The sequence below is a fragment of the Centrocercus urophasianus genome, unplaced genomic scaffold, assembly GCF_019232065.1.
Source record: "Centrocercus urophasianus isolate 14NV4802_14NV808 unplaced genomic scaffold, USGS_Curo_1.0 seq_720, whole genome shotgun sequence".
NCBI classification, from domain to species: Eukaryota; Metazoa; Chordata; class Aves; order Galliformes; family Phasianidae; genus Centrocercus; species Centrocercus urophasianus.
Window position 1 is genome coordinate 1 of NW_024885334.1, and position 12,820 is coordinate 12,820.

At 60.4% G+C, this 12,820-nt stretch overlaps 1 protein-coding gene and 1 long non-coding RNA gene across 6 annotated transcripts in view; one reads left to right on the forward strand and one right to left on the reverse strand.

The window, feature by feature from the left end:
- Positions 1 to 296: 296 nt before the first annotated feature.
- SETDB1 (SET domain bifurcated histone lysine methyltransferase 1) overlaps positions 297 to 12,820 on the reverse strand; it is a 13,038-nt gene continuing 514 nt past the window's right edge. The window contains exons 2-22 of one of the 5 annotated variants that reach the window (XM_042837565.1): positions 12,566 to 12,782; positions 12,062 to 12,234; positions 11,570 to 11,607; positions 11,348 to 11,447; positions 10,751 to 10,918; positions 10,463 to 10,664; positions 9,264 to 9,337; positions 8,810 to 9,000; positions 8,060 to 8,237; positions 7,606 to 7,744; positions 5,364 to 5,507; positions 4,294 to 4,893; positions 4,010 to 4,126; positions 3,695 to 3,864; positions 2,975 to 3,561; positions 2,767 to 2,795; positions 2,419 to 2,551; positions 1,901 to 2,063; positions 1,391 to 1,602; positions 869 to 957; positions 297 to 644 (exon numbers count right to left, since the gene is read on the reverse strand). In XM_042837565.1, coding sequence (XP_042693499.1) covers positions 527 to 644; positions 869 to 957; positions 1,391 to 1,602; positions 1,901 to 2,063; positions 2,419 to 2,551; positions 2,767 to 2,795; positions 2,975 to 3,561; positions 3,695 to 3,864; positions 4,010 to 4,126; positions 4,294 to 4,893; positions 5,364 to 5,507; positions 7,606 to 7,744; positions 8,060 to 8,237; positions 8,810 to 9,000; positions 9,264 to 9,337; positions 10,463 to 10,664; positions 10,751 to 10,918; positions 11,348 to 11,447; positions 11,570 to 11,607; positions 12,062 to 12,234; positions 12,566 to 12,777 — 3,837 coding nt within the window. In that variant the 5' untranslated portion in view covers positions 12,778 to 12,782 and the 3' untranslated portion in view covers positions 297 to 526. Of the gene's footprint in view, positions 645 to 868; positions 958 to 1,390; positions 1,603 to 1,900; positions 2,064 to 2,418; positions 2,552 to 2,766; positions 2,796 to 2,974; positions 3,562 to 3,694; positions 3,865 to 4,009; positions 4,127 to 4,293; positions 4,894 to 5,363; positions 5,508 to 5,527; positions 7,280 to 7,605; positions 7,745 to 8,059; positions 8,238 to 8,809; positions 9,001 to 9,263; positions 9,338 to 10,462; positions 10,665 to 10,750; positions 10,919 to 11,347; positions 11,448 to 11,569; positions 11,608 to 12,061; positions 12,235 to 12,565; positions 12,815 to 12,820 lie in introns of those variants that run through there. The other 4 variants (XM_042837563.1, XM_042837564.1, XM_042837566.1 and 1 more) reach the window with 4 other exon arrangements.
- The window catches only part of LOC122170583, a 2,999-nt gene continuing 1,141 nt past the window's right edge, over positions 10,963 to 12,820 (forward strand). The window contains exon 1 of the long non-coding RNA XR_006171799.1: positions 10,963 to 12,804. This is a non-coding gene — a long non-coding RNA (uncharacterized LOC122170583). The remainder of the gene's footprint in view (positions 12,805 to 12,820) is intronic.

The following is a 12,820-nucleotide window of genomic DNA, read 5'->3' on the forward strand; positions in this document are numbered from 1 at the left end:
AAGGACCATTAACCGCCATCAGACCAAAATGTGTCGTTTTGTTTTTGGTTTTGTTCTTGGTTTGTTTTTTTTTTCTTTTTTAAAGGTTAAAATATATTAATAAAGTTTAAAAGAAAATAAACAACCAACTCCTGCTGCTGAGCTGCAGTGAAATACATAAATAATAACGGGGGAGGGGGGGCACAGCACTGTGAGTGGTGGGAGTAGAAAAGCCCGTTTTATTGCTTGGTGACAACAGGAATTCCTTACATCTCACGGCGGGGGAGGGGGGGGGGGGGGCTGCTTCCCCTCCCACCCCCATCACTGATGTTTATTATCACCCCCTCCATCCCCCCCCCCCACAACTCCAAGAGACCCCCAGTGCAACAACGTGGCGGCAACAGCGACCCCCAGCCCCAGCGAACGCAACAGGAGCAGCCGGGGGGCGCTGTGGGGTCAGAGCTCCCCCCCCACAGCACAGCTCGGGTGGGGGTGGGGGTGAGAGCCCCCCCGGCGGCTCGCAGTCCGGCTCGCGGGCGCCCCGTGCTCAGAGCAGCCGCCCCCTGCACTCGATGGCCCCGCAGCAGCACAGCAGCTCCTTGCCCTCCACGCTGCCCACCTCGTAGTTGTAATCCCACGTCAGCTCTGTGCCCGCCCGGATCCTCCTGCAAGGAAAGGAGATGCTGTTCCTCACGCGATGCTGCAGGACAAAGGACCCCCACCCAGCCCCCCCCCAGCCCTCGGGATGGCCCTGCAGCGACGGACCCCCCCTCAGCCCCCTCCTCTGCCCTCCACTTCCCAGCCGGGAGGGGAAGCCCGGGCCCGACCCCACCAGGGGACGCGGCCCCCAGACCCCAGAGATCCCAGCGCCGCCCCCTCCTCCATTTACTTGCTGGCGAAGAAGGCGACCCAGGGGAAGCGCAGGTCGTGGGTGTCCACAAAAACGTTCTGCACGAAGAGGTTGGGACTGCAGCTGTGCTGCAAAGGGAACAGAGCTGTGGGTGCGGAGGGAGCCCTGGGGGGCGGGGGGGGCAGAAACCCTCACAAATGAGCGGCACCCCTGAAAGCACCGCAGCCCACGTCACCATCACCACCATCATCACCATCACCACCATCATCACCATCATCATCATCACCACCATCCCCATCCCACTGCATCCTGCATCACCCCAATGCAGCCCATATTGTCCCAATGCATCCCACTGCACCATTCCAATACATCCCACATCCTCATCCCACTGCACCCCACATCATCTCAATGCAGCCCACATCACCTCACACCATCATCCCACTGCAGCATCCCACTGCATCCCAATACACCCCACATCCTCCCCCCAATGCATGCCACGGCAGGCGGCCCCGGCGCCTCGACCCCCCCTGCCCCCCAGCTCTCCCGCAGCCCTGTGCTCACGTTGAGGTAGCGGCCCAGGTTCCCCTCCAGTTTGGCATCGATGATGTAGCAGGACTCCTCTCCATCGTAGAACTGCCGCGTCGTCCTGCAGACCGGAGCGCTGTCGCCCTTCTCGGCTGCCGCCATGTTGGTGGATTTGATGGCGATGCCGTGGGTGGATTTCAGGGCGAAGCCCCGCGTGGATTTCACGGCCACCTGCCTCTTCATGGGCCCTGCAGGGGGGCGAAGGCCGGGAGGAATCCGCACCGCCGGCAGCCCCGGCTCCCTGTGGGACCCCCCTCCCCAGGCGCAGAGCGCTGTGCCGTCCACCCTCCTGCACAAAGCTGAGCCCTGGGCCCTTCACAACCGAGAGACGCCCAGCTTCTGCTTCCGCCCGGCTCAGAAACCTCTGAGTGCAGCTCGGCCCCACGCGGCCGCAGGGCGGCTCCTGCCAGCCCCCTCCTCACCCTCCCACGTCCTGTGAGCAGCAGCGCAGCGCTGTGGGGCAGCCCCTCGCCTCCCCGCGCTCACCTGAACCGCAGGGGTTCTTCTTCTCATCCCCTTCCTCCTCCTCAGAGCCCGATGAAATGGTCTGGATGTCGTCGCTGTCGTTGGCAGCGCCCTGGGGCTGCCCCTCCACCTTGGGCCCGTTGTCCCCGTCGCTGTCGGTGCTGCTGGACAGGGTCAGCACGTCCTGCAAGTATCGCAGCTCCTGAGCGGCGCTGCCCCCAGACCCCCATCCCAGCAAAGCAGCCCCCCACCCTGCAGGAAATCTGCAGGCAGCTGGCAGGGGCTGAGCCACGCGGTGCTGGGGCTCCGGGGGAGGCTGGGCTCCTTGAGCCTCCAGGGAAACCCACAGGGAGGGGGGACAACCCCCCGTAGTGCACAGCATCCTCAACCCTGGGTGCAGAGCACTGCGCCATCCCACTGCACAGAAGCTGAGGCCCGGGGCCTTCAGCCCTGAGAGACCCCCACCAGCCTGGGAATCTCAACCAGGAGCCACTGGCACTCCAAGGAGAGCAGCAGCTGACAGCCATGGGGCAGCTCACCTCGGCGGGGGGCTGCAGGGGCCCCGAGTGCCGCCTGCTCTGCAGCAGAGCCGTTTTGCTGGTGGGTCTGCGCAGCCCCTCCAGTTTGGGGGGGCTGGGGTTGTAGCCATACAGCCTGCCCAGGTCGCTGAGCCTGCGAGGGGAGGAGAGGAGCTCAGAGGTGGTTGGGAAGGCAGAGCTCAAACAGCACCTCTGAGCCCCCCGACTACTCAGATCCCTCTGGCGCAGCTTAACGACATCGAAAAGAGGTGGGGAGCAGCCACAGAGCCACAGCAAGTCATTCCAAGGCAAATTTGGAAAGAATAAGTAATAATAAACAGCAGGAAAATAGGATTGAAGGAACCTTACCCCGGGACTTTGCTTGAATCTTCAGGTTCCTGCAGAAGGAAGAAACGCAGAGGATGAAAACTCCTCCTTGTCTTTGTGGCTGCCCCAGCAGGGCCCATCTACCACCCACCCTCCGCTCCACCGGGGCTCCAGGTCCCCCTCCTCGGGGCAGAGGACGAGCACAGGGCACCCGAAACCCCCCCACCACGGGGCTGCGCCCCCAGCTCACATCCTTCCTCGGCGCCTTCGCCTCTCCCTCCGCGCCCCCCGGGGCAGCATCAGCCCTGCAGCCTTTGGCCTCCCCTCCTTCGCTCATCTTGAAGGACGAGGTGCTGTCGTTGTCCTGGAAGCTGTCAGACACGCTGTTGGAGCTGAGCCACGAGGCCACTTTGTTCTTGGAGGTCTCCTCGGACACGGGCAGCTTGCAGGAGGCGGCTGCCGCAGCCTCATCGTGGCCGACCTGCGGCGTGAGCCCCGAGTCCTTGGAGGCCGTTTCCGAGAGGCCGTTCTCCTTCTGCCCGCGGGTTTGTCGCCTCGTGGCGTAGCTGCGCCACACCGAGCTGGCATTGAAGCCCTCGTCCTTGCAGAAGTTGTCATCAGAGCTGTCCTCGTTGGACTCCTCCTGCTCCTCCGTGCCCGTGTTGTCCTCCTCGTCGTCCTTCAGGTCCACCCCGCTGCTGTCAGACGAGCACTTGGCGTCGCTCTCGTAGCCCTCCTTGAAGTTCTCCACGCTCTCGATGTGATCCAGGTTTGCAAAGTACTCGTCCCCCATCTCCAAGCCCTCTTTGTCGGCAAAGTCATCCGTGAGGATTTTCCCTGGTCGGCACAAAAGCAGCGCGAGTTTCCAGCCGCACCGACAGCCCAGCGCCGCAGCCCCAATGGGAGCAGAGCTGCGTTTGCGCCTCTGGCTCCGCTCCGCTGCCCCCTGCAGCCGAAGCCTCGGCCCTACCTGCGTAGATGCAGACGAAGGAGCCCTTGGCGATGTCATCGAGGCAGCGGATGCCCCAGCCCTTGTTCTGAGTCTTGAACAGCTGCAGCCTGACCTGCAGCCCGTGCTGGACCAGGCGGTTGGTGCACATGTTGACGTTGCATTTGCACCTCTTGTTACACTCATAAACCCTGAACGAAAGGAGAGCAGCGTCAGCTATCAGAGAGCAGAGCTGTCCTCCCTGAGGCAGGCAGGGGAGGGGAGGCCACTAACAGGGAAGAAGGAAAAGAGGGCAGGGGAGGGGAGGGGAGGGGAGGGGAAAGGGTGCACACTCACCCGGTTGGGAGGCACTCCTCCAGCCTCTTGTGCTGGTACCCCGAGTTGGGGTTGATCTGCCCCCCCGGGGTGCAGCCGGTTGCTTGGACCGTCAGCTGGTGACAGGCACACTTGGATCTGCAGGCAGAGAGGAATAAAACTCAGCCGAGTCCCCAGAGAATCGATCCTGCACGCGGCTTCGGCAGGCAGGGAAAGCCGAGCCCCGGGGGCGAAGCCGCGGCCCCACAGCGCCGCAGCCGCGGTTCGCCGAGCGCAGGGGAGGCGGAGCGGCGGGCGCCACCTACTTGTCCCTGCAGCCGTCCCTGCAGTCGCAGCCCACCAGGAACTCCCAGCCCGTGTTGATGAAGACCCCCTTGCCGGGGATGCGCTCCTTGCTGTAGGCCACCTGCGGCGGCGGCGTGCCGTCGATCTCGTTGACGCAGGACAGCGGCACGTCCTCGCGGCCCCTGGTGATGTCGGCGATGTAATAGTAGGGCTTGTAGGGCTGGAATTTGCGGTCCACCAGGACGTAGGGATCCAGGCAGAACATCTCCAGGAACAGGAAGTCGCAGTCGGTCTCGAAGAGGTAGCGCTCGATCTCGGCCATGCTGCGCAGGCAGAGCCCGCACGGCGTCTTGTAGATGACATGGAAGCCCATCTTGCGGTTCACCCTGCGGCGCGCCGTCATCCTCCTGAAGTCGTAGAGCAGGGGGATGAGCAGCGGGTTGCGGCTGCGGTACTGGTCGCTGCGCAGGGGCCGCACGCGGGACAGGCAGGCGTAGCTGCAGACGTGGGGGAGGTAGAAGAGCTTCTCCAGCGGCGCGCGGTACGACGGCTCGTTGGGCACCCGGTCCAGCATCCCGTGGAAGGGCTGCGCTGAGCCGGCTGGCCCGGAGGGGAAGCTGCTGTGGGGAAGGCGGACGGTGAGCGGCCGGGGCGGCGGGAGGCGAGGCGCCCCACTGCTGGCTTTGCCCTGCTGAGGGAGGGAGCATCGCCACCAGGCGTTTCTGAACGGGAAACCGCCGCCAGAAGGGAGCGCAGGAGGCAGCAACAAGCTGCACACAGATCAGCAGCTGCGGGGCAGGGAGACAAAGCTGCCGCCATGGAGGAGCCACCTGCCGACACAGATTAACCCTCAGAAGCCCCAGAACATTCATAGGAACTCGAGCCCTTTGCAGACAAGCATTTCCAGAGGCTCTGGACAGGAGTGAGGACTGGGCAGAAGCGATAAGAGGCTTTCCAAGCTCACGCCAACGACAAAACGCAGCCAGCAGTTGTCAGGGAGGGACAGCGAGGGAAGGAGGTGACAAACGATTGGGGCCTGGCAGAAGCCAAAGCAAAGCAACCCCAAATCCCAGGGTTCTGCTGTGCTCACCGATGCTGCTGGGCTGCAGCCGCCCTTCCTGGCGCGTCGTTCAGCACAGGCGGCGAAGGCGACGACTGCCCCGAGCCGGGCCGGAAGGATGTGCTCTTCTTGGCCACCTGCTTCCTCGACTGGGCCAGCAGGCTGTCAGAGCACCTGCAGGAGGGAAAAAGGGCAGCAATTGGCAAGGTGCAGCAGCCCCATTCGCCCCATTCATCCTCACAGCCGTGCAAACCCCAGCGCGCGGCGCAAACAATCCTGCAGCGGCCCTACAGCGAGAACTGACGCACAGCTGGGTGTTGGAGGGCACCAAGAAACCCCGCAGCAGCAGGAAGGAGCACTCAGAGCCCGGGTCTGTGCTTCAGGGGAGGAATCAGAGGTACAGAGCCCCCCTTGGTCCGCGCCAAGAACAAAACCAGCTGAGACACGGGGACGTAAGGGCAGCAGGCACAGAAGGGCTCAGGGGATCCCTGATGGCCCTGCAGGGGATGCGCAGCAGCAGAGCAGAGCTGCACAGAGCCTCAGTCCACTTCCACGGCTGAAACGGAACGCAGCCCAGCCAGCCGCTGGCTTCCCGCAGGTCGAGGAACACAGCTGTTATTGGGGCAGGAAGCAGCAGCAAACCCTGCCTGAAAGGGAGGCGAAAAGCACCTTTAAAACTGCAGGAGCAAGAGAACAAGGCTGCTGTCAGCAGTGTTACAAAGGAACAGCAGTGAGCAGCTCTGTGGCACCACAGCAAAGCTGAAAGCGGAGCTGGAGGGGGAGGAGAGCTGGTCCTCCCTCAGCAAATAAAACAGGGCAGCGAAGGACCATTCTCTCACTTTTAATACTCTCAGAAACAACGTTTAACCCCAAAGCATTCCTGCAGGGACACAGCATGCTGCGCAGGGCAGCGATGGGGAAGGGCTGGCTTGGAAGCAGCCCGGTACTTAAAGGCAGGACGAGGAAACATCTGCAGCATCTGCTGATTCGATCTGACAGCAAGATCCTGAACCAAAGCCACGGTCAGGAGAGGGAAGAAAAAGGTTTCTGTGAGGATGGCTGAACGGGAGCACAGAGATTCAGGGGCAGGGAGCTGCAGACCCCGGCCCTCCAACGCCAGCGCCTTCCTGCTGTGCTGGGCAGCTCGGTGCCCCACGGCCCCCCTGTCCTGGGGGAGCCCCCACGCAGGAGCCAGCACTGCTTTCTGGGCTCCTCCCCTGGCACAGCATCCCTCCTTTTGGTTCTGCTGGAGAACAGGGGCCGGATTGCAGCTTCGGTTCTCACATCTCAGTCAGGATGGCACAAGAAGTGCATTTCCTACTGGATCCCCACATCCAGGGGCAGCCGAGTCCCACTGCACTGCTTTTGGAGGGGAATCCCACGCTGAGAAGGGAGCTTTGGGGGCAGACGGGGTTCTTACACACTGCTGCAACTACAGAGCATCTGGGGAGTAAAACTTCACGTGCTGCACGGCTTCCCCACAGCCGGGGCATCTCCTCTCTCCTCTCAGCCCATGCAGCAAAACGCAGCGAGAGCAGAACACGTGCTGGCAGGGGGTCAGGCGTCCGTAAATTCGGATGGGAAATCCGCAGTGGTGACAAAAATGAACGGGGGCAGCTTCCCTCTCCCCCGTGAGGCTCTCGGGGTCCCAGAGCACACCCTCAGCTCGCCCGCTCTTCTCACACACGCTCCCTCCATCACTGTGTTCAGTCCTTCCTCCATCCAGGCCTCCTTCTGCACCGTCCTGGCCCTCCACGCCGGTCCCCCCCGGGCCCCCAGCAGCAGGAGATGCGTGGGGAGCTCGGATGGAGCTCAGAGTGAACACGTTTGGTCCACGAGCACCCGGACCAACAGCTGATCCCGAGTTCTCAGCGCTCTGTAAGCCATTGAGTTCTGCCAGCAGGTCGGTCCAAGCAGAGGAATGCAAGGCAGCCGAGGACCAAAGCCTGGACGTGACACGAGGGAGCAATTCAGACTTTCAGAAGAGAGGCAGCAAGCTTTCTAACTCGGAAATGCAGCAATGCGTGCGAAGCTTCAGCCCTGGCCAACAGTGGGCACCTGGCTCAGGGGCGCTCGGCTCCCCGCCCCCAGCATCTCCTCCTGCAGCCTTTCCTCTCGGCTCCCCAGAAGCAAAACTAGAAACATCTGCACAGCCTGGCACCGAGCAGAGCCACGAAGCTGATCTGCACCCGAGGGCTCTGCTACGCGAGGAGGCAGCGCCCAAAGGGCCGAGCACCGCAGACGGAGCGCAGAGAACGGATCCGGTACTTACTCCATCTCAGAGGGCGGCGGGGAGGGGGGCTGCGCTGCCAGCGAGGCCGCCTGCATCTGCTCCAGGGCTTTGTACTGCGTCCCAGCTCCAGTCAGATCCTGTGTGTACTGCACCACGGGGCCTTTGCTCCGCACAGCGCCTTGGGGGAGGAACGAAGGAGCTCAGTATCGACCCGGGGTCCTCACAGCAGCCAGGTCGTCCCACCAGCCACTGAACGCTGATGCGGTCGCCGAGGCGAGCGGCACAAAGCACTGGCCATTAACAGGGGCCACTGGCAAAGCTGTGAGTCGCAGCCCACCGACCCAGGCAGATTCTGCCCGTTTCTGCCGCATCCAGCAGGCAAAGCCGCTGCAAATCCTGCCCCTCTGGGAGCTCAGCTAAAAACCGCCACAAAACACACAGCCAACGACCCCAGGATTCCCAGACACACAGGAAAGCAGAAAACGCTCCGTACCAACATTGGGCCGAGTCCTCGCCTGCCCACCCTGCTTCTTCTCCTGGGTGGAGGCAGTGGAGGTTTTCATGCTGAACATGGGCTCGAGGCGCGTGGATCCGCGGTAAATCCACTCGCAGCGTTTGTCATCCTGCAGCAAGGAGAACGCAACACTCACAGCATCTACAGCAAGAGCTTCCTGGATGGGGGACGCAGAGCCAGGAAACGTTAGTGATGCTTCTAAAGCCAGCAGAACGCAGCTGAGAAGAGGTAAAGCATTGATGTGAAGGCTTATGGAAGGTCATGCAAACAGTGAATGGTGCCCAGGTGCCGTTACTTAGGCAAGAAGGGACCCAAGCAGGCACCAAAGTGCTGCTCTGCTGCAGTGTGCACAAGCTGAGCCTGCAGAATCCTGCAGCTCTGCTCAGCTGCTCAGAACAGCACTCCTAGTGAGCAGAAGGAGCTGCTGGGAGCTTGCAGCAGGAGAGGAGCGGGACAGAACTGCTGCAGTTCTGTTTTGTAACCCTCTGTAAAGCACCTTGCATGCACAGCTGTGGGAGCGAACCGCAGTCAAAAGGGCTTTTGGAGCTTTCATCACGCAGATCAAAGCCTCACCTTCCCAGCAAAGCACAGAGCAGCAGAACGTGTGCCTGCTCCAGAGCCCCATCCGACCCCAGCAGGGAAACCGGGCTCCAAAGCCCACAGGTTCGGCTCCACACACAGAAACGCCCCCATCCTCCCCCCTCGATGGCAGAGCAGCAATGGCCGTACCAGGAAGAGGATTTTGACCAGACTGCTGTCCACCTCCTCCACCCTGGATTTCCACCAGGTCCCCTCCCACTCGGTTTTGATCAGCTGGCCGCTCTTCAGCAGCACCATGGGGCGGTTGGGGTAGGCACTGATGTACTCCTCGATGAAGTCCCGGCACGACACGTCCTCGATGTCCTCCCACGTCTTCTTAACTGCACAGAAAGGGAGAGAAACGAGGTTGGGGGAAAGGTCCTTTGGCTCCTTTCCAAATGCATTTCTGCTCAGGGCAGCAGGGCGCGCAGCCACGCCGATGCCCCCCAGGCAGGGAGCCGCCTCCCATTCTGCGTGCGGAGCGAATCTCCAGGAGCGCAGCACTGAGATGTGCGCCCTTCATGCTCCAGATGAGCTCCTCGCGTGCCCACAAGCGCCCTGAGTGGCCCAGCAGGAGGACGCAGGGGAGGCAGAGGTCACTCACGCGGCCTGCAGACTGGGTACAGCTCCCACTCCTTGACGTACGAAGCGTAGCCATCGTCAAAGAAGATCAAGAACCTGCATAACAGCACAGAGAACCCAGGTGGAGAGCTGGGCTTGGGAATGCCACTGAACGAAGCAGAGAAACCCCACTGCCACCCCCACACGGCCCGGCTCAGGCGAGGCACCTGAGGACAGGCAGAACTGATTGCTGCTGCCTCCCTCAGTGCTTCTGAACCGCTCTGCCCAGCCCTGAGCTCCGTCTGCGCTCCCAGAGGACACACAGAAGCTGCCCAAAGGCTTCCCAGCAGCACAGCACAGCCAGGCCCTCTCCCCCCCATCCAAACCTCTGTGCCTCCACCACGGAGCTGCAAAGATGGGGAAACACAAGGAGTTTAATTGCTCCTGATCTCCACGGAGATATTTGCAGAGCCTCTGGGCAGCAGCTCTTCTGCTGGCACTGAGAGCAGCAGAGGGGAGAGCGGGGGGACGCACAGGAGGTGTGCGTGGAAGAGCCCAGGGCTGCAGGGGAGATGGGGCTCACGAGGCTGAACCGCAGCGGTGAGGAAAGGAGATAAGGAAGAAAGATAAGAACAAAAACATGCCCCCAAGTAGCAGTTGGGAGGCAGGGCTGTGCCAGGGTTACGAGAGATCAGCAGAACAGCCAGGAGGAGCACGTCTGCAACACGACCAACAGGCACAGAGCTCTGCCCAGCTCCCCACACTTATCAGATGGGACCTCGCACGGCTGGGCGCAGCCACGGCTGAGCGTGGGAGGCTGATAAAACCCTCTGTGAGTCTTCCCAGAAAGACCACAGAGCAAAAACCACATCCAAGGGGAGCTGCCTCTCATCCGCACACAGCTGGGACTGCTTTCGACCTGCTGCTGCTCCTCCTGACGTGCCCAGGCAACACTGCTGGCACAAAACACCTCGGGGCTCCTCCTTCCTCATGCCAGGCCCTGAGCGGGGCGGGCTGATATCTGCACCATCATCTGAATTACCAAACACAACTTCTGACTCAGGGATCTGAGCAACACAACAGAGGCTCCACCCAAAGCACTCGTGGATAAGAAAAAGTGAGGAAATGACACTGAGCGCGGCCCTGGGGAGGTCAGAAAGCAGCTTAGCTGCCACTTCAGCACGTTTCCTTCTCACTAATAAGAAAAACAAGAATAAAACGGCGGCGGAGGAGAACGAATACCTGTCTTTGTTCTTCACGTTTGGTGTTTCAGCCACGATGCCAGCATACAGCCAGACCTGATCCCCATCTTTGTATTTTGCCACAACTCTGCTCCCAACGTAGTGTTTGTCCGGGGAGGGGTGATAGTCGTAAGCAATGTGATTGCCAGACAGCAAACTCTTCCCCTTGTTGTCGAACTTCACTTTGTACTTCTTCCCAGCACCTGAAAGACGTTCCAGCAGGGCGGGCTCAGCGAAGGCACGGCGATTCCACGCGGGAGGAGCTGAGCTCCGCTGACTCAGAACCTACCGACCGTCTGGATGGCGATCAGAGTCCCTTTGTGCCACGTTTTGGTTCTCTTCTTGCCCAGGATCCTCATGCCCACCTTCAGATCGCCATCGTTGCTGAGGTCGCCCACCCCCACGGCCGGTCCAGCAGACTGCAGAGCACCAGGCGCCTGCTGAGGGGTTTGTGCATCTGCCCAGAAACAGCCGCGTCACAAACGAACCAGGGATTCACAAACGAACCAGGGATTCACAAACGAACACAGCTCTGCTGTGCTTCAACTGCAAGCACATCTGTCAGCCCCGACGCAGGGAGCAGCTCTGCTCTGCTCTGCTGCCAGCAGCCGAGTGCCTGAGCCCCGGAGGACGGAGCCACCAGCGAGGGAGGACGGCACAGCGCTGAAAGGCTCTCACTGCACAGGAACTCCAAATATTTGGACTTAAGAAGGATTTCCAGAAACAAAATGGGATCTGCACGCCCCAGCGGGTCTTCCCAACAGGGAAAGGAAAGAGCAGAGCTGTGTTTTTCCTTCCCAAAATGAAAACCAACGGGCCCAGCATCGAGGCTGGGGCCACACGAGTGGCAGCACACAGCAGGCAGCTGCAGGACGCTCACACTGACCTCTCACTGCCTCCTGGGCGTTTGTTCTCCTGTGCACAGCATCCATAAACTTCTGAACGTCCTGGGCCGACCTCCTCATTGCTGCCATGGCTTCTCTCAGCTGAAGGGAAGGAAAAGAACGTGAAAGAGTGGGGATTTTCAGCCTCGCTGAATACAACGATGTCCTGTGCCAGCAAAACCCCACTGCAGAAGTGCACCGGGATCAGATCTGTGCCAACTCACCAGGGTCTGATCCTTGGGAACCTTGGGACTGCTATCGCCTGGGGTTAGAGAGAAAATAAGTGGTTTAAAACACACTGGGGAGGAAGAATGCACCCTAGAAAGTCACCCAAAGAAAAGGGACCAGAGGGAAGCCTCCATTTAAAAGCATCCCCTGATCCTGCCAGGAAATTCACTCGAAAAAGGCAATTTTACTTCCAATCACTTCTAGATGCAAGAAATGCACCTGCAGCTCCTCCACAGCAAAGGACGTCCACCGTTTGACGTGGACAACAATTATTCCCAGCTCAGCACCTGACAGCCTGAACTCCAGGCACTGTGGGGCCCCGGCAGACCATGGCAGTGCTGATGTCCCTCATGTGAGCTCACGGCTCCCATCTGCTTCAGGGCCACCGTGGCTGATGGGCAGCTCTACAGCACCCCGTTCTGATCCCCCTCTGCTCCAGGATGCTCCCATCCCCGCTCCTTCCTCATCACCACAGTAAGACACTGAACTGTTCTTCCAGCCCGAATCAATACTCATGATGTCGTCGTCGTCGTCATCTGGGATCTCAATCACTTCTGTGGGTTTGGCAGCCAAGTCCTCCTCCTCAGAGCTGCTCTCACGGTAATCCAGGCCCAGTTTGGAGTACAGATCCTTCACCAACATCTCACATTTGTGAAAGTCCCTGAGGTGGGAAGAAAGAAAGAAGAAGAGACAAGAAAAGATAAAGTGAGTCCAGATGTAAATCCCACAGCATTGCAGAAAGAAACAGGAACCACTGGGGAGCTCAAAATGAAACACAGCCACCGTGAAGAGGGAGAAGTATCCACAAGAGGGGTTCACAGTCAGGGGGGCTGATTTTAATAATCCCTCAATAATCACATACAAGTCAACCAGCACGGCGTCAGCCTACTGGAAGGGAAACAGGCAGCGCTCAGAGATCAGCCTTTGCCACCCGATCTGCCCCATCTCTGCTCTCCAAGACCCAACGCAGACCCACAGCCGCAATTCCTCACCTCCAAGCATCATCGAAGAGGCGATCGACGTGCGCCACCTCCTCTTCCTTCTGCTTCACGCACACCTCCAGCTCCTCCAGCTGCTGCTTCTTCTGCTTCACGTACTCAGACTTCTCCAGCTCCTTGTTGATGATGTCCTCCAGCTCCTCCATGGAGATTCCCATCTCCTCCATCACTTCTTTTTGCAGCTCTTTGATGTCCTGGCAATCCATTTCTGCTGCACCCGGAACCACAGAGGAGTGAGGCCACCGTTTT